The sequence below is a fragment of the Pongo abelii genome, chromosome 3, assembly GCF_028885655.2.
Source record: "Pongo abelii isolate AG06213 chromosome 3, NHGRI_mPonAbe1-v2.0_pri, whole genome shotgun sequence".
In the NCBI taxonomy this organism is placed as follows: Eukaryota; Metazoa; Chordata; class Mammalia; order Primates; family Hominidae; genus Pongo; species Pongo abelii.
Genome location: NC_071988.2, coordinates 175,215,717 through 175,240,074, shown reverse-complemented (window position 1 = coordinate 175,240,074; position 24,358 = coordinate 175,215,717). Strand labels below are relative to the sequence as shown.

Genomic DNA, 24,358 nt, shown 5'->3' with positions numbered 1-24,358 from the left:
AGATTCCAGGCATATGCCACCATGTCCGGCTAATCTTTGTATTTTAAGTAGAGACAGGGTTTCACGATGTTGGCTAGGCTGGTCTTGAACTCCTGTCCTCAAGTGATCCACCTGCCTCAGCCTCCCGAAGTGCTGGGATTACAGGACTGAGCCACCGAGCCTGGTCCTAGGAATTGCTTCTTATAGATGAGCAAAGAAAGTGGTTTCTTGAGATGGGATCTATTCCTCATGCAGACGCTATGAACATTGTTGAAATGGCAACAAAGGATTTAGAATATTCCTGAAACTTAATTGATAAAGTAGAGGCAGGGTTTGAGAGGATTGACTCCAATTTTCAAAGTTCTGTTGTGGGTAAAATGCTATCAAAAAGCATCACATGCTACAGAGAAATCTTTTGTGAAATCAATCAATGGAGCAAACTTCACGGTTGTCTTATTTTTAAAAAACGACTATAGCCATCTACCCTTCAGCAACCTTCACCCTGATCAGTCAGCAGCCATCAAGATCAAGGCAATACCTTCCACCTGCAAAAAGATTACAATTCACAGAAGGCTCAGATGCTCATCAGCAATTTTAGCAATAAAGTATTTTTTAATTAATGTATATTAGTTTTTAAAAACGTGTTATCACACATTTAATAGATTACAGTATAGTGTAAATATAACTTTTAGGTGCACTAAGAAACCAAAAAGTTTCTGTCCTCACTTTATTGCATTATTCCCTTTATTGTGGTGGTATGGAACTGAATCTGCAATATCTGAAGTATGCCTGTATTTATGCTCATGTGTAATCTCCTCTCTTGAGTGTAGACTAAATTTAATGACTTGTTTCTAGGGAATAAAATGTGGCTGAGGTGATGGGATGTTGTTTCCTAGATTAAGATACAAAAAAACTACTGCTTCTGTCTTGGACTCTCACACATGAGCTTGCTTTGAGGGAAGCCAGCTGCCATACTGTGAGCTGTACTATGGAGAAAACCATGTGGTAAGGAGCTGAGGGAGGCCTCGGGCCAAAAGCCATCATGGAACTGAGATCTGCAGCCCAAGACCCTGCAAGGAACTAAATCCAATAACCACATGATTGGATTTGGAAGCAGATCCTCTCCCAGATGAACCTTCAGATGAGAATATGGCCCTGGCCAACAGTTTGACTATACCTCACATAAGGCCTTGAGCCAGACGTACCCAACTAAGCCATGCTGGGATTCATGAGTCCGAAGAACTGTGAGATAGTAATGTCTATTTCTTAAAGTCACCCAGTTTCGGTATTTCTTAAAGTCACCCTGTTTTGGAGTACATATTTTTGTTACACAGCAATGGATAACTAACACAAAATCTAAATCACACTTTTTTTTTAAAGGCTACAAAATAGTAGTATTCTTTTAGAATACACATTCGGCCACAAATAACAATATTTAACTAAAACTGGATTAAATAAGGCTAGTACAGTATCTCATGATGCCACCAGAGACCCAAGATCTTTTTTCCAGGCTCTGTCATTCTTTGAGAATGTGATAGGGACATGAATGAACAGAACTGTCATCCTTATGCTTTTTATCTCGGTAACGCAGTATCACAGAAAAGAGGAGAAAGAAGCTTTGCCTTTTTCAGGAAAGTGAAAACTTTCCCAGGAAAGTCAAAGCTAGTCTTCTACTTACATCTCATTTATCAGACCTGCTTCCCATTGCCACCGTTAGTTGCCAGGGAGTCTGGAAAGATGAGTATTTTTTAGTAAGACACACTATCCCTTAACAAAGTGTTTTGTTAGTAAAGAAGAGGAGGACAATGTTTACTAGCTAGGCAACCAGCAGTACATGCCAAAGCAATATATTTTACTTGTGATAAAAAATATTACAGGAGGTTAGAGAAGGGTAAGAATATTTTAAGCAATGAGAGCTTGAGGAGGTTTCTGAGAGGAGAGATGTTTAGAATTTGGCTAAATAGAGAGGAGAGAAAAGGGAATTCTCAAAAAGGATAAAAGCAAGAACAAAAAAACATGAAGACAGGGAAGTTCAGTAAGGCCCATAAGTAAATTACCCTGTATAAAGTTTCTAAATTCATAACTAAGATTTTAAAAATTTGCTGAGTGATGAATATGCACGTTATTTCCTGGCAGGAAAGAAAAATACAGCATCACGTTTAAGAGAAGAGATATGGGCAAAGAATATTAATAAACATTTATTCAAGGAAGATATACAAATGGCAAAGAAGCACATGAAAAGATGCTCAACATCACCAGTCATCAGAGAAATGGAAGCCAAAACCACAATGAGATACCACTTCACACCCACTAGGATGGCTAGAATCAAAAATTCAGATAGGTTTTGGGAGGATGTGGAGAAATGAGTGCCCTAACACACTGTCATCAGAACTATAAAATGGCGCAGTTGCTCTGGCAAACAGTCTGGCAGTTCTTCACATAATTAAACACAGAGTTACCATATGACCTAGATGTTCTACTCCTAGGTATACACCCAAGAGAAATGAAAACATATGTCCATACAAAAACTTGTACATCAAAGTTTAGAGCAGCATTATTCAGAATAGTCAAAAAGTGGAAAAAACTCACATGCCCATCAACAGATGCATGGATACATGAGATGTGGTGTATTTATGAATGGATAAATTAGATGTGGTATGTGTGTACAACAGAGTATTATTTGGCCATAAAAAGTAATGAAGTACTGAAACATACTACAACATAGATGAACTTTGAAAATACTATGACAAGGGAAAGAAGTCAGTCATGAAAGACTACATATTATATGATTCCATTCATACAGAATGTCCAGAACAGGGAAATCTACAGTGACAGAAAGTAGATTAGTGGTTGCCTAGATCTGTGTGGGAGGAGTGGGCTGAGAAGATTCAGAATAATAGCTAAAGAGTAGAGCGTTTCTGTTTGAGGTAATGAAAATGTTCTAAAATTGACTGTAGTGATGACTGTACATCTATCAATGAACATATTAAAAACTATTACATCATACACTTTAAATGGGTGAATTATACAGCATATAAACTATAGCTCAGCAAGGTTGTTGAAAAAAAAGAGAGATAAAGTGAGCACTTTTAGAATATCTGCCCAGCCACAGCTCTTCTGAGACTTCCATTCCGTCCAACTCTAGCAGCCAAGGGGAGAGGCGGGGAGAGTAAGGAGGGGAGAATGGAAAGACAGGCTACCTGTTTTGAGAAGTGGTGATTAAGAATGAGGACCCTGGAGTCAAAATACCTGAAACAGAATCCCAATTCCACACTTACTGTGAGACCTTGGACAAGCTCTTAATCTCTCTGTGCCTCAGTTTCTTCATCTATAAAACAAATATAATACTAACCTCATAATACTGTGGGGATTAAATGAGATAATATATTTAGGACCATGGTTCACTGCCAGGCACAAGTGCTCAATAAATACCAGTTATTATTCTTACATGTTTTCCCATTCCTATTTCTAGTTCCTTAAAACAAACCCACTAGTGTGAGTAATGTCCTAGTACTTGTAACCAATAACACTCTAAATATATAACTTCAAAGAAAATGTGGAACAACTTGAGAGTCAGGGTTCAGTGAGGACTCCCCCATCTGCAGTGAGATTAGTGAAGCAGTTGGTTAAATTATAAAGACTTGTCTCTGAACTACAGATTCATATATTTAATTGTCTACTTGATATTTCCACTATCTTTGTCTAACAGTCACTTCAAACTTAACACGGTCAAAGCTGAATTTCAGATTTTCCTTCAGGAAACTGCTCCTCCTGCAGTCTTCCCTATCTTAGTTGAATTTTTAAAAAATTCATCCACAACTGCTGTGGTAGGTTAAATAATGTCCCCCAAAGATAGGAGGTCCCAATCCTTGGAACCTGTGAATGTCACCTTATGTGGCAAAGACTTTGCAGACATGATTAAAGATCTTGAGATGAGATTACTCATCTCAAGGATTACTATGACAGATCCTAAATGCAATCACATGTATCCTTATTAAAGGGAAATTTGACACATAACAGCAGAGCAGAAAGCAATGTGACCAAGAGGCAGAGATTAGAGTGATGCAGCAACAAGTCAAAGAATGCTGGCAGCCCACAGAAATTGAAAGAGGCAAGGAAGATTATCCCAGAGAGCCTCTGGAGGAGCAACAGCTGTGCCAACACTTTGATTTTGGCCTAGTAACACTGATTTTTAACTTCTGGCCTCCAGAGCTGTAAGAGAATAAATTTTTGCGTTTGCAGCCACTGAGTCTGCACCAATTTACTATGGCAGCCATAAAAAACTAATACAGTTCCTTTCTTGACCTCACACTCTACATCCATTCCATAAGGAAATCCTATTGGCTCTAATTTCAAACTATATCCAGAATCCAACAATTTTTTCACAAATCCACTGCCACTGCTTTTGTTTAAACCATCATTACCGTGGCCAGGCACAGTGGCTCATACCAGTAATCCCAGAACTTTGGGAGGCTGAGGTGGGAGGACTGCTTGAGCCCAGGAGTTGAAGGCTGCAGTGAGCTATGATTGTGCCCCTGCACTCCAGCCTGGGTGACAGAGCAAGACCCCATCTCTTAAAAAGAAAAAAAAAAAAAGATCATCTCTTTTCTGAGGCCTTCTCTTTTCTTTTTCTTAAATAAAAAATATAAATAAAAAACCACTGTAACTTTACAGTTGGATTATTCCAATAATCTATCTGATCTCCCTGCTTTCAACCTTTGTTAACTAATGGATCCCAAATGCCTAGAACAGTATCTAACACACAATAGATAGTGGTATTCAATAAATTTGTTGTTATTTTGACTCCATGTCCCGTGTTCCTTTCTAGAGTTTTTTCTCTTATTTTGTGAGTATCTATCATGGGAGCAAGGGTGCTGCTCAGCATCTGAACCCTGTTTCTGTTTTGGGGAACTGTTTGTGCCAACAGGAAGCAGCTAACTCCTACTACAGAATCTAGAAACCCCAATTATTTACTTCCCCAGCTCTCCTGGCAACTAGAGTGTGGACACGTGACCCAGGCTTAGCCAATGACACATACCTTCCAGAATTGTCACTGGTAGCTTGGATAGTTTTTTTTTTTTTTTTTTGGTGGCAACAACATCTGGTTCTTCAGTCAGGGACAGGAGTGCCAGTGGAACTATCTTCTAAGGTCAGCAATGTCAGCCCTCATTCTATTTTTTATTTCTGTAAGTTTGACTACTCTAGATACCTCACATATGTGGAATCATAGAGTATTTGTCTTTTTATGACTAGCTTTTCACTTAGCATATTGCCCTCAAGGTTCATGCATGTTGTAGCATTCGTCAGAATTTCATTCCTTGTGGTGGGATGAGCCTGCAATCCTAGCTACTCAGGAGGCTAAGGCTGGAGAATCGCTTACGCCCAGGAGTTTGAGGCTGCAGTGAGCTATGACTGTGCCACTGCACTTCAGCCTGGGCAACAGGGTGAGACTCTATCTCTAAATAAATAAATAAAAGGAATTTCATTCCTTTTTAAGGCTGAATAATATTCCACTTTCACATTTTGTTTATTCATTCATCGAAAGTCATTTGGGTCGCTTCTACCTTTCAGCGACTGTAATGCTGCTATGAATGTGGGTGTACAAATAGCTCTTCAAGACCCTGCTTTCAAGTCTTAGATATGTACCAAAAATGGAATTTTTTTTTTTCTTAAACAGGGTCTCACTCTGTGGCCTAACCTGCAGTGCAGTGGCACAAATACAGCTCACTGCAACCTCAAACTCTTTGACTCATGCGATCCTCCCACCTCAGCCTCTCGAATAGCCGGGACCACAGGAGCCTGCCACTATCCCCAGCTACTTTTACAATTTTTTTGTAGAGATGGAGTCTTGCCATGTTGCCAGGCTGGTCTTGAATTCCTAGGCTCAAGTGATCCTCCCACCTCAGGCCCCCAAGTAGCTGAGACCACAGATGCACACCACAGAATTGTTGAATCATAGGGTAATTCTATTTATAACTCTTTAAGGAGCCACCATACTGTTTTCCACAGCAGCTGCACCATTTCACATTCCCATCAACAGTGCACAAGGGCTCCAATTTCTCCACATCCTTGCTAACACTTATTATTCTCTTTTGAAAAAGTATTTATTATTATTATTTTGAAATAAATCTTGCTGTGTTGCCCAGGCTGGCTGTGAACTCCTGGGCTCAAGTGATCCTCCCACTTCGACCTCTCAAGGTATTGGGATAACAGGCATGAGCCACCACACCTGGCCCTCTCTGTTTTTGATAGTAGCCATCCTAGTGAGTGTGCAGATACCTCAATGTGGGTCCTCATTTGTTAATCATGCAATTACAATAGCCTCATAGCTGATTTCTCTGATCCTAGGCTCCATTTCATTCAACCTGCTCTTCATACTGTTCTCAGAAAGGCATTTATCATCATGTAACTTCTCTGGTAAAAATTTCCATTGGCTTTCCATCCCTCTTAGGTAGGTCCGAACTCCTGATCATGCCACAGAGGAACCTATAAGACATGGCCTCTACCTATCTCTTCACCAATCCTTCTCTAGCCTCTTCCTTTTCTCCCACTGTCCTCCTACAACTGATTGAAAGCTCTGAGGGCATGTATTTCCAAAATCCAGCACATCTTCTGTTACTCAAAAAACATGCAAAACCATTTTTTGAATGATGAATAAAAAAATAAAATAAGGCCGGGCACAATGGCTCATGCCTGTAATCCTAGCACTTTGGAAGGCCGAGGCGGGTTAGATCACCTGAGGTCAGGAGATCGAGACCAGCCTGGCTAAAGCGGCAAAACCCTGTCTCTACTAAAAATACAAAAATTAGCCAGGTGTGGTGGCGGGCGCCTGTAATCCCAGCTACTCGGGAGGCTGAGGCAGGAGAATTGCTTGAACCCAGGAGGCAAAGGTTGCAGTGAGCTGAGCTTGTGCCTCTGCACTCCAGCCTGGGTGACAAGAGCGAAACTCCATCTCAAAAAAAAAAAAAGAACTATCCCCAGGTGACAGAAATGAAAAAACAAAGAGCAACAATAGAAAAGTAACCAGGGGCTAGGAGTCTAACATGCACACCAGGAAAGCAGGTGTGAAGGGTCATGAGACAAGGAGAGCTAGAACTGAGCTCCAGATATAGCTCAAAGTACCAGCAAACTCCATGGAAAATAACAAGGAGCTTACCTCCATCTTGCACTTCATGTGGGGGTGGAGGAAAGTCACCTATAGGAAAACAAATCTCTCAATCCATGCCATGTATAGACATGCATACTAAATTTTACGCAGTACTCATCCTGTATAAAACATGAGGCGGTGGAAGTGTAAGCCAAGAAATTAACATAAAAATTGGTCCATAACTACTAAAGTACCCAGAGACTCTAAAAAAAAACAAGCCTAAACCACTATTTCACAGAGCACCTGTGGCTCCCACAGACTAAACATCACCAGTTGAATGTGAGCTCATAAATAAAAACTAAAAAACATACAGGTTAAAAAAATACTACAAATGGTAGTAGCCAGCAGACACACAGATCAAATTAATAGCCCTCCCCAAATGTGACATATTTAAGTAATCTGAAAATATAAGTTAAGTATGTGTATTAGGCTGTTCTCACATGGCTATAAATACCTGAGACTGGGTAATTTATAAAGAAAAGAGGTTTAATTGGTTCATGGTTCTGCAGGCTCTACTTGGAAGCATGGCAGCTTCTGCTTCTGGGGAGGCCTCAGGGATCCTTTACTCAGGGGGAGCAGGCATTTTACATGGCAGGAGCAGGACTGAAAGCGGGGGAGGTGCTACACACTTAAACAGCCAGATCTCATGAGAACTCACTCACTATCACAAGAACAGCACTGAGGGGATGGTGCTAAACCATTCATGAGAAACCGTCCCCAAGATCCAATCACTTGCCATCAGGCCCCACCTCCAACACTGGGGATTACAATTTGACACGAGGTTTGGGAGTGGACACAGATCCAAGCCATATCAGTATGTTTAAAGTTATAAAAGAGATGAAAGCAATAGAAGCCATAATGAAATAGAACAGTGCAGGAAAAACAGGATAGGCAGAACTGAAAAAGGACCAAATAGAATTTCTAGAGATAAAATCTAATTATTAAAATAAAAAGACTTAATGAACAGCTAAGCAGCAGATTAGAAATAGTTATGGAAAGAACTGTAAGTGAAAGAGAGCTGAGAAAATTAACTGCAATGAATCACAGACATGGAAAGACATGGAAAAATAAACAGTTCTTAAACAACACAGACGATAGAATGAGGATACAAATAGGAATCCCAAAAGGAAAGAAAAGAGCTATTAGGGAACAGGAAACAGCTTAAGTAATACCACCTTAGAATTTTTTTTTTTTTTTTTTTTTGAGATGGAGTCTTGCTCTGTTGCCCAACCTGGAGTGCAGTGGCGCGATCTTGGATCACTGCAAGCTCCGCCTCCTGGGTTCATGCCATTCTCCTGCCTCAGCCTCCCGAGTAGCTGGGACTACAGGCACCCACCACCACGCCCGGCTACTTTTTTTGTATTTTTAGTAGACAGGGTTTCACCATGTTAGCCAGGATGGTCTCGATCTCCTGACCTCGCGATCTGCCCGCCTCGGCCTCCCAAAGTGCTGGGATTACGGGCGTGAGCCACTGCACCCAGTCAGAATTTTCTATAATAGGAGACTTTAATTACTACATGGAAGCAGCAGCCAGGGTCCTAAAGCAGAGGAAATAAAAACGTGCAAACTCGGATTCATGATAAAACATCAAAACGTAACATCAAAGACTGAAGGAAATCTTAAAAGCAAACAGAAGAGAGATTACTAAGGAAAACAAGACAATTAGAATGATAGCAAAACATCTCATTAGCAACATATGCCACAAGACAATGAAGTAATATTTTCAAAATGCTGAGGAAAAATAACTAAGAATTCTATATTCGGGAAGCAATGATAAATTAGACATTTTCAAACAAAGATTGAGAGTTTACCACTCTTAAACTCTGGCTGAACAAATTACTAAAGGATGTCCTTCAGTATGGATTCCTTCTTGAAGTGTTTTTAAATCCATAAAGTGCACAGGGTTACAGGCTGGTCGCAGTGGCTCACCCACCAGCACTTTGGCAAGCTGAGGTAGGTGGATCACTTGAGCTCAGGAGTTCAAGACCAGCCTGGGCAACACGGCAAAACCCTGTCTCTACAAAAAAGCGCAAAAATTAGCAGAGTATGGTGGTGCGCCTGTAATCCCAGCTACTCAGGAGGCTGAGGCAGGAGGATGGCTTGGGCCTGGGAGGTCGAGGCTGCAGTGAGCCATGTTTATGACACTACACTCCAGCCTGAGTGACAAAACAAGACCTTGGGTACTTCAGTAGTTATATATATATGTGTGTATATATGTATATATGTGTATATATGTGTATATACATATATACATAAAGCAAGACCCTGTCTCACACACACGCAAAAATATTTATATTTATATAAAATATTTATTTATATAAAAATATTTATATATTTTTGTGTATATATGTGTGTATTTTTATGTATATATATATATACACACACACACATACAGAAAAGAGGTAAATTATACTAAAATACAGTTACTTTGGACATGTATGTACAAAAAGTTGAATTTAGACACACACTTTACACTTTTCCCAAAAATTAACTCAAAATGGATAATAAATCTAAGTGTAAAATGCAAAACTACAAAACTCCTAGAAGGTAACATAGGAGAAAATCTACATGCCCCTGGGTTTGGCCACAACTATTTAGTTACAACACCAAAAGAATGTCTCAGGAAAGAAAAAAATTGACCAGCTGGACTTCATTAAAATTGAAAACTGCTCTGTGAAAGACGCTGTTAAGATAATGAAAAGACAAGCCACAGACTCAGAGGAAATCTTTGAAAAACACATATTTGATAAAGAACTGGTGTCCAAAATATACAAAGAACTCTTAAAACTCAATAATAAGAAAACAAAAACCCAATTAAAAAATGGGCAAAAGATCTAAACACCTCCTTTTACACAGATGACAAGCATAAAAAAAGATGTTCCAGGGCTGGGCGTGGTGGCTCACGCCTGTAATCCCAGCACTTTGGGAGGCCAAGGTAGGTGGATCACCTGAGGTCAGGAGTTCAAGACCAGCTTGGCCACCATGGTGAAACCCCGTCTCTACTAAAAATACAAAATTAGTTGGGTGTGGTGGCGTGCACCTGTAATCCCAGCTACTTGGAAGGCTGAGGCAGGAGAATCACTTGAACCAGGGAGGCAGAAGTTACAGTGAGCTGAGATCGCGCCATTGCACTCCAGCCTGGGCAAAAAAAAGTGAAACTCCGTCTCACACACACACAAAAAAGATGTTCCAAATCATATGTCACTAGAGAATGGCAATTTAAAACAACAATGAGATAACCACTACACATCTATTAGCATGGCTAAAATACAAAACACTGACAACACCAAATCCTGGCAGTGATGTGAACCAACAGTAACTCTTACCCACTGTAGTTGGGAATGCAAAAACAGATACTTTGGCAGTTTCCTAGAAAGTAAACATAAACTTACCATACAATCCATCAATCATGCTCCTTGGTACTAAATGTGTTGAAAATTTATGTGTAAACAAAACCTACACACGAATGCTTATGGCAGCTTTATTTGTAACTGCCCAAACTTGGATGTGACCCAGATGTTCCTCAATAGCTCAATGGATAAACAAACTGTGGTATATTCATATAACGAAATATTATTCAGCAATAAAAAGAAATCAGCCATCAAGCCATTAATAGACATAGAGAAACCTCAAATGCATTTTGTTAAGGGAAGGAAGCCAATCTGAAAAGGTTACATACTGTATGATTCCAACTATATGGAAAAGGTAAAACTATAGAGACAGTAAAAAGATCAGTGGTTGCTAGGGTTTCGGGAGAAGGGAGGGATGAACAAGTAGGAAACAGCAGATGTTTAGGGCAGTGAAACTATTCTGCACAATACTATAATTGTGGATACACGTCATCATGCATTTGTCAAAACTCACATAATGTATAACACCAAGACTGAACTCCAATGTAAGCTACAGAATTTAGTTAATAATAAATCAATATTGGCTCAGTTGTGACAAACATATTACACTAGTATAGGATGTCAATAACAGGGAAAATTGTGTGCATGGTGAGGGAGAAAGGGCACGTTTGGGAACTCTCTGTACTTGTCCCTCAATATTTTTCTGTAAGTCTAAAATTGCTCCCAAAAAACCATCTATTGATAAAGAGAAAATTAAAAAACAATAAAATCAGCAACAACAAAAACAATATCTTGACATATGGGAAGACAAAAATTAAAACGTTCTAAGTTCCTCATAATGTTTAGGAGAAAGAGATGTTAATTATCTTTAGACTTTCAGTCAAATAATGCATATCAAAAATTTAAAAGAAACTGCTAAACGAAAAGAGGATGAAGTAAAACAACTCTCTGTTATAAAGCAAATCTATTCTTTTTAACTGTGGCAGCTTACCTGAGATTCCAGAACCTCCAACTTATGTTTCCTTGCATGAAGAGCTTTACTTGGAAAAGCCCAATAATAATTAGAAGTTCCGATCCTCTCACAGTCAACCATACCATCATCAACTAAGCTTTGAAGGACTTCTTTTACTGACATAGCAGCTAAGAGACAATTTTTAAAGACTCTATGTTAAAAAAACACCATAAATAAAATTAAAGGACAAATAACTGGGGAAACACTTGCAAAACATATGACAAATAAAGAGTTAAAAAGTTAATAATAAGCTCTTAAAAATAACAACATGCACAACAATGAAATTGCCCAAGGAAACATTTCTTAGAATGTATCCCCATCCTTAAGCAAAGCATGACTTGTTATACAGGAGCTTAGGGGAAAACAGGTAATATACAGGATTAAGAATAGGACCTGAGTTCTAATCCTAACTCTTAGCAGTAACACTGGATGACTCTAGGGCAAATTGTTCTTTATGCCTAATTTAAAAAATCTATTAGATATGATCATTTCCATACCTACTTTGGTGCATAGCGGTAATGTCAATAAAATGTTACTTGTGAGAAGCCTTTGAAAAAGTAAAATAAAACTATAGAAATGCAAGTTTTTCTCTCCCAATAGATTATGTAGTAATAGAAGATACTAGCATCAGTGCTTAGTAAATAATTTTAATAGTGTTAACACTTATAGTCTGTTGCTATATGGTATCTTTTCCTTTTCTAAATAATGTTTCTTTTTTAAAAAAGATGTTGGGTAATTTGGCTATCATCTTATACTGCAGAAAAAAATTGTCAATAACTGGGAGGGAAAATAGGTAAGAAGAAAAGGAATTTAGTTAATACAATAAATTTTTCCATCTTGTAGACTGGATTGAATTTTGTTTTTTGTTTTTGATCCTTCAAGATATAGTTGAGATTCCATCACCCACAATTTGTCTGGGGACATTAGGACACTGGTGTAATTAATATTGTATAGTTGACCCTTCAACGGTACAGGTTTGAACTGCATGGGTGCAGTTATATACATGGATTTTCTGCCACCTGAGACAGCAACACCACTTCCTCCTCCTCCTTAGCCTACTCAATGTAAGATGACAAGGATGAAGAACTTTATGATGATCCACTGCCACTTAATGAATAGTAAATACATGGTATGGCTTCCCGTCAACAGCAGGCTATCAGTAGTTAAGTTTTGGGGGAGTCAAAAGTTACATGCAGATTTTCAATTGCGTGGGGGATTGGTATCCCAATCTTGAACAACATAGGTGTTGTTCAAGGGTCAACTGTGTATTTAAACTTCAGAAATTTGCGTATCTTTAAGAAGTAGCAGAACCAATTGTTCACTGATGACTGTAAAGAGAATAATTGTGTGGTGTACATAAAAGTGTGAGGGACTCTCAGTGGTTGTCTAGTTTCACTTGTATGTATATTCATAATAAAAGAGGTTTTTTCATTTTGAAACAACACAACAAAAGACACCGAAAAAATACATCAATGTGCATCTATAAAATATGCATGGTGGCTCATGCCTGTAATCCCAGCACTTTGGGAGGCTAAGGCAGGTAGATCACTTGAGGTCAGGGGTTTGACACCAGCCTGGCCAACATGGCAAATCCCCATCTCTACTAAAAATACAAAAATTAGCTGGGCATGGTGGCAGGAGCTTGTAATCCCAGCTACTCATGAGGCTGAGGCAGGAGAATCACTTGAACCTGGGAGACAGAGGTTGCAGAGTGCCAGGACTGCACCACTGCGCTCCAGCCTGGGTGACAGAGTAGACTCTGTCTCACATAAATAAATAAATAAAATAAAATAAAATAAAATATGCATGGCCAATATATGAGAAAAATGTTCAACCCCATTAATAACTGAAGAAATCGAAAATAAAGCAATTAGACATGACTTGACTACCAAATTAAAAACACTAAAAAATACAATAAAGAATTCAAGGATACTTGAATGGGTACTCTCAGTATGGGTGGAGAAACGTGGCAATCTGTATCTAAAACTTCAGATTTATACATATCTTTTTTTTTTTTTTTTTGAGACGGAGTTTTGCTCTGTCGCCCAGGCTGGAGTGCAGTGGCGCGATCTCGGCTCACTGCAAGCTCTGCCTCCCGGGTTCATGCCATTCTCCTGCCTCAGCCTCCTGAGTAGCTGGGACTATAGACACCCGCCACCACGCCCGGCTAAGTTTTTTTTGTATTTTTAGTAGAGACGGGGTTTCAGTAGGCAGGATGGTCTTGATCTCCTGACCTCATGATCCACCTGTCTCGGCCTCCCAAAGCGCTGGGATTACAGGCGTGAGCCACTGCGCCCAGCCCGATTTATACATATCTTTTATGGGGAAATTCCACCTTATAAATACAGCCAAACAAAAAATAATAGATATGTAGAAGGATGCCTGTCAACACATTGTTTTTGATAGCAAAAGAATTGGAAACCAGTCTAATAACTGGATTTTTATTTTAAAGACAGGATTTTGCTATGTTGTCTAGCTGGGCTGAAGTGATCCTCCCGCTTCAGCCTCCAGAGTGGCTGGGACTACAGGTGTGTGTGCTACCACCCAGCTTACCAACTAGATTTTTAAAAGTATTTTTTTATTGCAAAGGGATACTATACAATCATTTATGTTATAAAAGGATATTTAATGACAGGGATATATATTCAAAATGTAATATACAGGATGTAGTATACAGAAAAATAAAGGACAACATGACAGTGGTTATCTTTGGATGGTGATGATTTCTTTGTCTCTAGAAATTTAGGTTTTCCATAAAGTGAAAGACTGTTGCAGAAAAGATGACTTAATGAATATTAAGATATTTCCCAAAACATCCCAGTATATTTCCCAAAATATTCCAGTATAACTTTGGTACTTACTAATGCCTTTCTCTTTGGGAGCAATCTTCTCCAAGTCTTTTAATTGAAATACATCTTTCTGTTTAAAGGGTTTTAAAGAAAATGAAAAGCACGTGTTTATTTTCTACTATGTATATTTTCGTTTTTAAAAATTTTTATTATGGGTACATAATAGTTGTATACATTTACAGGGTATGTGTGATATTTTGATACAGGTATACAATGTGTTATGATGAAATTGTGGTAATTAGGGTATCCATCTCTTCAAACACTTATCATTTCTTTGTGTTAGGAACATTCCAATTCCACTCTTAGTATTTTAAAATATACAATATATTATTGTTAACTATAGTCACCCTATCATGTTCTACTATATATTTATGTATACATCATAATTTTATGTTCATGAAAAATTGTATTTAAAAAATTGGCCTGGAAATGAACAGTATAATAGAATCAAGCATTTTAGAGCTTATAAGAAACTCTTTGATTATCTCATTCCATACCCTCAATAGAACTTAAAATGAAGAGATTTTTACATACATTTACAATTTGCATATATATACAATTTTTTTTTTTGAGACATGGTTTCACTCTATCGCCCAGATGGGAGTACAGTGGCATGATCATGGCTCACTGCAGCCTTGACCTCCAGGGCTCAAACAATCCTCCCACTTCAGCCTCTTGAGTAGCTGGGACTACAGACATGCACCACCACGCCTGGCTAATTTTTAAAAATTTTGTTAGACACAGGGTCTCACCATTTTGCCCAGGCTGGTCTTGAACTTCTGGACTCAAGCAATCCTCCCGTCTCAGCCTCCCAAAGTGCTAGGATTACAGAGATGAGCCACCATGCTTGGCCAGCAGCATACAATTATTTAAAGTTCTTGGAGATCAGAACACAAAGAACAATCTTCCCACCTAAGTATAAAAACTAGTTATAGGCCAGTCACAGTGTCTCCTGTCTGTAATCCCACCACTTTGGGAGGACTGCTTGAGCCCAAGAGCTGGAGACTGGTCTGGGTAACACAGTGAGACCACTCTTGCACCACATCTCCACAAAATCCAAAAAATTAGCTGGGTGTGGTAGTGCGCGCCTGTAGTCCTAGATACATGGGAGGCTGAGGTGGAAGAATAGCTTGAGCCCGGGAGGTTGAGGCTGCAGTAAGCTATGACTGTGCCACTATACTCCAGCCTGGGCAAGAGTATAGAGTAAGACTCTGTCTCAAAAAACAAAACAAAACCAAACAAAAATAACAAAAAACCACCATCCTAGTTATACTGGATCACTTGGTAACAGGAACGAATTACCTTTTCTGACACTTTAAGAAAACACAGACAGTGCTTTGCTTAACATGTATGACACTGTACAGATTTAGCAGTTCTAACTAAAAGCGAAACAGGCAACTGTCAAAATTTGTTTACATTTAAGGTTTCGTGGAAGAGCTATACCTAAACAATAGGGAAATTACACAATTCATGGCTACCTATCAATCATTTACATATACATGTTGCATGTCCACCATATGCAAAGCAAAACATTAAGGGAAGATATGCGTGTACAATATTTAAATCTTATGGCCAGAAAAAAAAAAACCTCTCTAGAATATTATTTTCTACTGCTAATAAGCCTTGGTTGAAGTGGTGAAAAGAACTTGCATAACAAAAGTTAAATCATTTGAAAAAACTAAAGTATGTAGTAACTGGAACAGAAATATTGTGGCTGGGCATGGTGGCTCACGCCTGTAATTCCAGCACTTTGGGAGGCTGAGGCGGGTGGATCATTTGAGCTCAGGAGTTCGAGACTAGCATGGCCAACATGGCAAAAACCCTGTTTCTACTAAAAATACAAAAATTAGCTGGATGTTATGGCGGGCACCAGTAATCCCAGCTACTCGGGAGACTGAGGCACGAGAATCGCTTGAACCTGGGAGGTGGAGGCTGCAATGAGCCAAGATTGCACCACTGCACTCCAGCCTGGGCAACAGACAAAACAATAACAACAAAAAACCCAGAAATATTTTGATTATTGTTATGAAAAAATTGGGATACAGTTCTTCCAAAAAAAAACTTGAAAAGGCAATTGCAATTGGATAGAAATTATACTTCATAAAAATTTAAAACTTCTACTCATCCAAGGGCACTGTAAAGAAAATGAAATGACAAATACTAACTAGATTAAAATAATCGCAAAACATACACCTGAAAAAGGCCTGGTACCCAGGATATACATATATAAAGAACTCCTTTGAAGTACATAAAAAAGAGTTGATGGAGAGATAAGAAGTGGATAGATGAATATATATATGTGATAAAGTCAGTAGAATAAAATGTGAATGGTAGAATCTAGGTGGTAGGTATTTGGGTATTTACCGAAAAACTCATCTTTGCTGTATGTTTGAAAATTTTCATAATAAAATGTTGAAAAAATTTCATCACACTACACCTAAGAGTTAGTAAATTTAGGAAAATATTAAGTCATTGAACTTAGTGCGAGTATGAGATCAATTTTTGCTCATCGAGGAATAAATTATTTAAACACAATACTTTAGAATCTCAGGGAACATGTAATAAATTACTGACTTTAAGTCTTTAATGCATTAGAAAAATCAGTTAATCAAACCTCTTTGCAAATACTTTAAATTCCCTAGAAAAAGAACATGAAGCATTAAGATATCTGCCTAAATGCAGTCACCAAGGAAGAGCTCCAGATGTACCGGCTGCCCCAGTGGGGCTGCTGTATAAATAAACAGGCTTGGAAAGAAGTAGCCTCAGAACTCAAGTGCGGTCATTGAAGTGGACAGAGCAAATGATCTCAAGTAAATCTTAGTTCTTAGACTCCCCAGCATTAAGCAGAGATAATCAAGGGAGGGACAAAGACAATGTAAAAAGAACTACGTGTAAGATACCATGGAAGACATATAATCCTAGATAATATCGTTCTGTTTTTTTTTTTTTTAAAGATAGGGTCTCACTGTTACCTGGGCTAGAGTGCCCGAGTGACAGTGTGATCACAGCTCACTACAACCTCAAACTCTTGGGCTCAACAGATCCTCCTGCCTTGGCCTCCCAAAATGTTGGAATTACAGGTGTGAGCCGTGGCACCTGGCCCTAGATAACATTTAATAAAGCACTTACGACCTGGGCATTGTTTAATCATATTATCTTATTTAATCCCCATACCAACACTGTGAGCTGGGTACTATTATCATCTTCTTTAAGAGACGAAGAAACAGACATAGAGAGGTCAAGTAACTTGCTTAAAGGTCACGAAGGTATTGAGTTAAACAGGTTCCAGATGCAAGCTTTCAGTTATTGAGCTATACTGTTCTCATGTTCTTCCTAAGTGCAACGGGCAAAGAATTTATTACATTAGCAGCTCCAAAACCCACACACACATGCACATATATATCCATCCATACATGATCATGTCTATGTCTCTTTTTCTCCATTTACATATTTATATTAAATTATCTGGGCATAAGCATGGCCATTCCAGAGATCTGTGTGCCAATGGAAAGCTACTCGTTTAAGTGTTTGCTGAAGTAATTTTTTAAAAAGCTCAACACATTTATTGGTGGCCTATTTTGTGCCTCAAACAGTCCCTGAAGGTTCTTACCCTCCCTGTGAGTTGTCATTATTACCAATGACTGTGTTTTTAAAAGGTTTCCAAAACCTCGTGGACGGCCCACTTATGATTAGAGGCAATATAGTATATGCTGCTTCATTAGTTGATTTTCTAATTTGATTTAAAAGGTAATATTTGTTCACTATAGGTAACAAAGAAAAGAGTGTAAAACAAAATCCACCTGTATCTCACCATTGTTAATATTTGTCATCATGCTTTGTTTTTTATATTCTACATTTTCTACTTAACATTAAATTATAAGCATTTTCCCATGACAATTAGTCTTGAAAAGGGGCTACTATTGACATCTATAGAAAATCAAATTCTGTAACAAATCCTTGAGTAGCCATATTTGATTTTGTTGGAATTTTTACTTGCCAATTGCAGCAACGAAATTAGAATCCAGATTCCTGAATCTGAATTCCGGAATCCATGCTTTTCACTCTGCACCATTATTGGCGATTTGCTTTGAGATGTTGAAGCAAATCTAATATTTATCAACTTTTGACATCAGTCTGGATCCCGGATATACCATATCCTATTCATGAAAGAACAAATGAAATGGCCTCCATTACTTTTCCCAAATCTCTTATAATTTTCAATTCTGTCAAAAAACTGATAGACTAAATGAGCAGCAACTGATTAGGCCATAATGAAAAAAAGAAACAGGAATATATGAAATAAATCAATCAGTACAATTAATTCCCAGCTTTATGGAAAACCTCACTAATTACTGAACTTCCTTAAACTGCTGATCCTCAGAGTCTTTCATGTTTTGATGTTACTGAGGACAAGGTTTAAAATTTTTCAGTTAGAAACAGCCAATTTTTATATTTGAGATAATTAATAATATTGTAAATGACAAAATAATTTCCCCAACCACTCTCCTCAGCTTTCTACTGTCTTGAAGGAATTAAACCTACTTTTCTTGCTGAGACCACAGGAAAAATATTTCAACTCAGCAGAATTGCTATAATTTTCACATAGAGACTTCACCAATTTATCTTCGTAACCGTATCATCATCGTAATATGATACCCTGTTCTGAATTGCCAATGACTTTTAGGAACAATAAGATTATACTTAGTGGGCAAATCCCATGTATTTTGCTTTTTTTTTTTTTTTTTTTTACTAAGCATCTGCCTTAAAGTGAAAAGGGATTTTATCAATTTAATATTCAATTTTACCACTTTTCCCCATTTTCTTCACATTTGTATATGATGAAAATAGCCAGCAGACTGGGGCCAACTAGGCTTTGCAGGTCCTGCCAAGCCATATGAAGTCGGTGTTTTTTTAGGTCAAAGATTTATGTGGCCTTTAACCTGAAGACAAAGAAAAGCCTTCCACTAACAGGGTAAAGCCATGGGACAGTAGGCTTTAGAGCCAGGTACCTGGGTTTGAACTCTGGCTCTGTCACTTAGGAGATGAAACTTTAAACATATTTGCTGTTGGTGGCAGGCACAAATATCTGGAATAAATGGAGGCCTGTGTACCATCGACTATGTGTTACACTACAGACAGACTTAAAATGCAAAGACATAGTATTTGGTACTCCCTCTGAAATCAAATGATCCTCCCTGGTTTGAATCCTGGAACTGTGGCTTCTATTGTTTGAGATCCAGGACTGGTTGGCACCTAGGCAGCACACAGGAGATGTGGGCTTTCATCATTATTATTTTTCAGGCAGAAAGAGGAGACAATCAAATATATGCATCAGAAGATTCTGGTGCCAGTATGCAGGACTCCTTGGGTGAAAGAGACTCTACCAACAGTGGGATATGATTTTTCACACTCCATAACTCACAGGAACCACAAATACTTGCAGAATCTTACCCATTCTTCAAGAAATTGATCAGTATTGATGTTTAACAAAGAGGGGACAGTTAACATTGGATGACATGTACTTAAGATGAAAATTACACAAAATTATAAGTGTTAAAGAAAATGACTTACTGTTTCAAAAAATATTTCCATCATGCGAGTTCTCTTTTCTTCTGCACTCAGTCCTTTTTTCTTTGACTAAAGCAAAAAAATTAAAAAGTAAACAATGCTTTTAAACACATTTTGAAAACAACTGGATTTGCAACATTTGAAATTTTATGCATGGTCTTATCTGATACCAACAGGTTTGATACTCTCAAAGTCAGACCTAAAGACTCATTTTAATTACTATCTGCCAACCACTGTGGTAGGTGCTGCCAAGATGGTAACTGTAAATTGAGATAGAGCCTGGCATTTTGTAGAAATTCAGTATTTATAAAGTAAACCAATGATAAGCCACTGTATTGACCTTCCAAAGGCTTACAACCTCTCAGAGAAAATATATAGATGCAACTATTTATAGCTAACGAACAGCTACATGCACCAAGTGTTACATAAATACCCAGAACACAATGAATTCCACCAGCAGAGGAAGAAGGGTTACCCAAGGACAGAGATTAAAAGGATTTTGGCAAATTAAGAAATGGTTAGAAGCATATCTTGGGGAGACCACACACAGGCACAATGTTATGGAAGTACATGGAATTCCCCAGAAGGATAAGCAGTGGGGGATAGTTATTGTATGAAGTACATAGGGGGAGTGGCAGATGGGATGAGAAAGGTGTGGGGTCAGGTTATGGAAAGCTGACTGTCCAGCTGACAGTGGACTTCATTCTAGACAATGAGGAGCTGCTGAGTAATTTCCAAAGCAGACCAGTGACAAGATCAGAGTTGCATTTTAGTTAAGTTAATTATAGCAGCAATGTGGAGGACAAGATAGAAGGAGGAAAGGCCTATCCAAGTAGAAAATGGAAGCCCACTCAGGTTATTCTTCTGTAATACCTTTTAGCCAATTTGAAATTAAGATAATATGTAGCTGAAATATATGTTAATAATAAATTTTACAATATGTTGTATATAGAATATACAAAGCTAAATCCTAAGTTAAAAGAGAAAGGAGCCAAATTTCCTCCAAACCAAAGGTTTACAGGAAATAAAAAAAAAAAGAGTGAGAACTATCACCTCCAGTTCTCTAATAAAAAATTCCACACTAATATTTCTTATGTGATCTGCATCTTTCTCAAAAATTGTAGGGGATTATAAAGGAACATTAATTGTTTGCTTAAAAAGCAGACATAAAACAACAGTTAAAGACTGCCCCATCCAACCAAAAACATCATCAGAAAACGTGAGTTTACATAAGTGAAGACAAGGATTTGGAATTGCCATTCTGGCTACATACTGGAGTGAGTGAGTCTTAATTCTTGCAAAACCTAGAAACCCACTAACTTGGCTGGGCAGTAGCTCACACCTGTAATCCCAGCACTTTGGGAGGCTGAGGCTGGAGGATTACTTGAGGCTGGGAGTTTGAGACCAGCCTGGGCAACAAAGCAAGACACTGTCTCAAAACAAAACAAAACAAAACAAATCCCACCAAAAAAAAAAAAAAAAACCCACTAACTCATTCCTACAGGAATAAAATGATCAGGTGTTTCTTGATGAGTAATATGGGTAAATAAATAGCTTAAAGTTTATATTTTTCTCTTCTTCCTTGGTCCACTCTCAAACACTGTTTTTCTGCTGGGTTTGGCTACTGATCCCATCTCCTAATATCTTATCTTTGATCTCATTTGCTTTCATGGTTTTAATTAACACTTATGCTGAGACCTCAAATCTTTACATTCACCCCTGGGTGTGCTACTGAGCTTCAGTCTCATGCATCTACCCACCTGCTGGACAAACTTTAACTCTGTCAGTCTAAACTGAACTCTTCCTCTCTCACACCTACTCCCCACAAACTTGCTGTTCTAGACCTTGAGTCTCAGATACTATCTCATAACCCAAGCCAGAGGCCTGACAGTCACCCTAGGTACCTTCACCTCTCTTATCTCACATCCAACCAATCACCAAGTTCTGCCAGTTTCAGCATTTAATTATTTCTCTTATCTGTCTTGTCTGTTCTATCTCTACTACCACTGCCTCATTTAGGCCTTCATCCTCTATCTCCTGCAATATACCTCCAGTCCCCTAACCACACTTTGACTCACCCTCTATGTTCACATTCCGCACTGGGAAAACATAAATAAGACCTTTCTCCCCGCCTTGCTCAAAACCCTCCAGTGGCTCCCAGACATCCAGACGTATCCGAGTACCCCACTATGATATACAAGGCCCTTTAACAGCTTACCCCAGCCTACCTTTTATAGCCTCTTCCACCATACCCTACCTCAAATGTTGCCGTTAACAGTATAGAGGCCTAAGCAACTTGTAATACAAAAATTGCTTGTAATTATCTACTCGAAGAATGCTCTCATTTCCATCCTTAAAAAAAATGTTCCTCCACCTAGAACATCCTCACTTCTTGCCTAGTCAAAACTCCAAAACATCTCCCAAGGCTTAGTTTAGGCACTCTCCCTCCAGAACTTCCCTGAGTTCACAGGCTAAGCATGTATTCCCAGAACACACCTTCATCAAATCACTCACTACATTGAAAAGACGTTTACTTGTCTCTCTCAGCACACTGAAAAACTTCTTCAGAACATGAACTGCCTTTGCCTTTCCAGGGCTTAGTGCCAAGTTAGACAGGGGAGACATAACGCTCTTAATTTTAGGACCATGTATCTAAAGCCCCCAACTCTAAAATTTGAGGCTGCTCAGGCTCCTAAGCCCCCCAACACCTACCGTACTCCCATAGATATAACAGGTGAATTAATCATAGTGAATTCAATGACACCATGTATTGCCTGGCTTGGAGAGATAAATCAGAGAAATCTCAGGTAGGCAAACTCCAGGAACCCATACAGACCTGCTCACTAAACCTAGGGCTGAGAGCTAGGGTCCAGGACTGCTCTGTCTGCCTCGTTCATTCTCGCCTCTGCAGTATCTGATAAATCAAGCATGAAATTCATAACAGTTAGAAGACTCCTTCAATATATTTTTCTAGTCCAATAGGTCCTAAACTGTCATACATTAGAATCACCTCAGCAGTTTTTTAAAAATACCGATGCCCAGGCTCATCTCGAATGAATGGAATCAAAATCTCTGGAATGGGACCTGGGCAACATATTTTTTAAATCCTCCAACATATTTTTTAAATCCTCTCCAACATATTTTTTAATTGTGCCCCAGGGTTGAGAACCCTACTTTTGTCAGCCCAGAATCTGAAGGTCATGTCAAGGGCGCTGCGGGGCAGTGGGAATCCCTTTAGAACTTCAGTCTGTGGCTGCATTAGCAGAAAGCAGATCCCAAAGTGTTAGGAAAGATTCCTAAGATTTTGATATTCGAAACAGCTCCTTGCACTCCAAGAATCTGTCCCCCAGAGGCAGGCAATGAGGAGAATCTAGTGTCCTGGGGTACCCAGTTTTAGGAAAGCTCTCAATACTCAGCTCAGCAGCTATGAAAGTTATCCAAGAAATGTGGATGAGCTGTATCATCCATTTACATTGTTTTCAGACTGATTTATTCATCAGTCTCTTTTATGACTAGAAATAATTTCTATTATTAACCACAGTAGGAGTTTCATAGCCAGAATTAAAATAACTAATGTAAAAAGATGCCATATTAATACTCATATTTAGAAACTTCTCAAAAAATGAGGATTTATTTAATATTTAATTAAGACTGGGAAAAACCTGATAGTATAACTTAACGATGCATTCAAATTAGTAAGTCAGGAGACTCAAAACCCGACTCAAGGACTATGAAGCTTTCTGGAAGTGTTTTAAACCACTTAAAAAATCATGTTATCTGAGGAACCTTCTCAATGAGAAGTTATGGAATTCCTACAGCCAGCCCTACTAATCAATTACAATAAAATTATGAAGAATTATTAAGTAGATGTCACTGCTGCTCTGAGTTCAGCACTGCACTTCTCCAATTTCAAAAATTGCCTGAACTCATTAACTATTTACTTAGGATGCCTAACCAAATGAAGACAGCTATTAATTCATAATCAAGTTTACCTCTGACCAACATTAATTTCTTGATCACATATTAAAAAATAGGAAGTCCACATCTTATCAAAAACTTAATTTTTTAAAAGGATTCTCTATTATCAGAGGTAAGCTTCTGAAGAGTTAACACATTTAGTATTTGAAGGTGATTCATGTGTAGAGAGATAGATTAGGTAAAAGGACAAAGCGCGTTTGAGCTGCACAGTTCTCCAAGTCAGTTATACGAGGCCAGCAACTCTGCAGAGAATATTGGTAAAAGAGAAGGGCACTGCTAACAGATTTGTTTTAACTGTAGTCCTGTTTCGCTTAGAGCACTTTACGCCCAGGTGGCTGTGTTGTTAGTTTAACCACAAAGAAGCCGTTATCATTTATAACTACATCTGGACAAGTATCTTCAAATAAATACCATACAACTAGATCCTGGTGTCCCACCCCTCCCCCATTAGCTCGGCAACATTTAACGGCCACTT

At 38.5% G+C, this 24,358-nt stretch overlaps 1 protein-coding gene across 5 annotated transcripts in view; it reads right to left on the bottom strand.

Annotated features, from left to right (window-relative positions):
- Positions 1–24,358, bottom strand: part of MND1 (meiotic nuclear divisions 1) — a 72,476-nt gene that overhangs the window by 46,865 nt on the left and 1,253 nt on the right. For 3 of the 5 annotated variants that reach the window (XM_002815222.6, XM_054554596.2, XM_054554598.2), the window contains exons 2-4: positions 19,909–19,974; positions 14,350–14,407; positions 11,468–11,616 (exon numbers count right to left, since the gene is read on the bottom strand). In XM_002815222.6, the coding sequence (XP_002815268.2) occupies positions 11,468–11,616; positions 14,350–14,407; positions 19,909–19,974 (273 nt within the window). Of the gene's footprint in view, positions 1–11,467; positions 11,617–14,349; positions 14,408–19,908; positions 19,975–22,741; positions 22,820–24,358 lie in introns of all 5 variants that reach the window. The other 2 variants (XM_054554597.2, XM_054554599.2) reach the window with 1 other exon arrangement.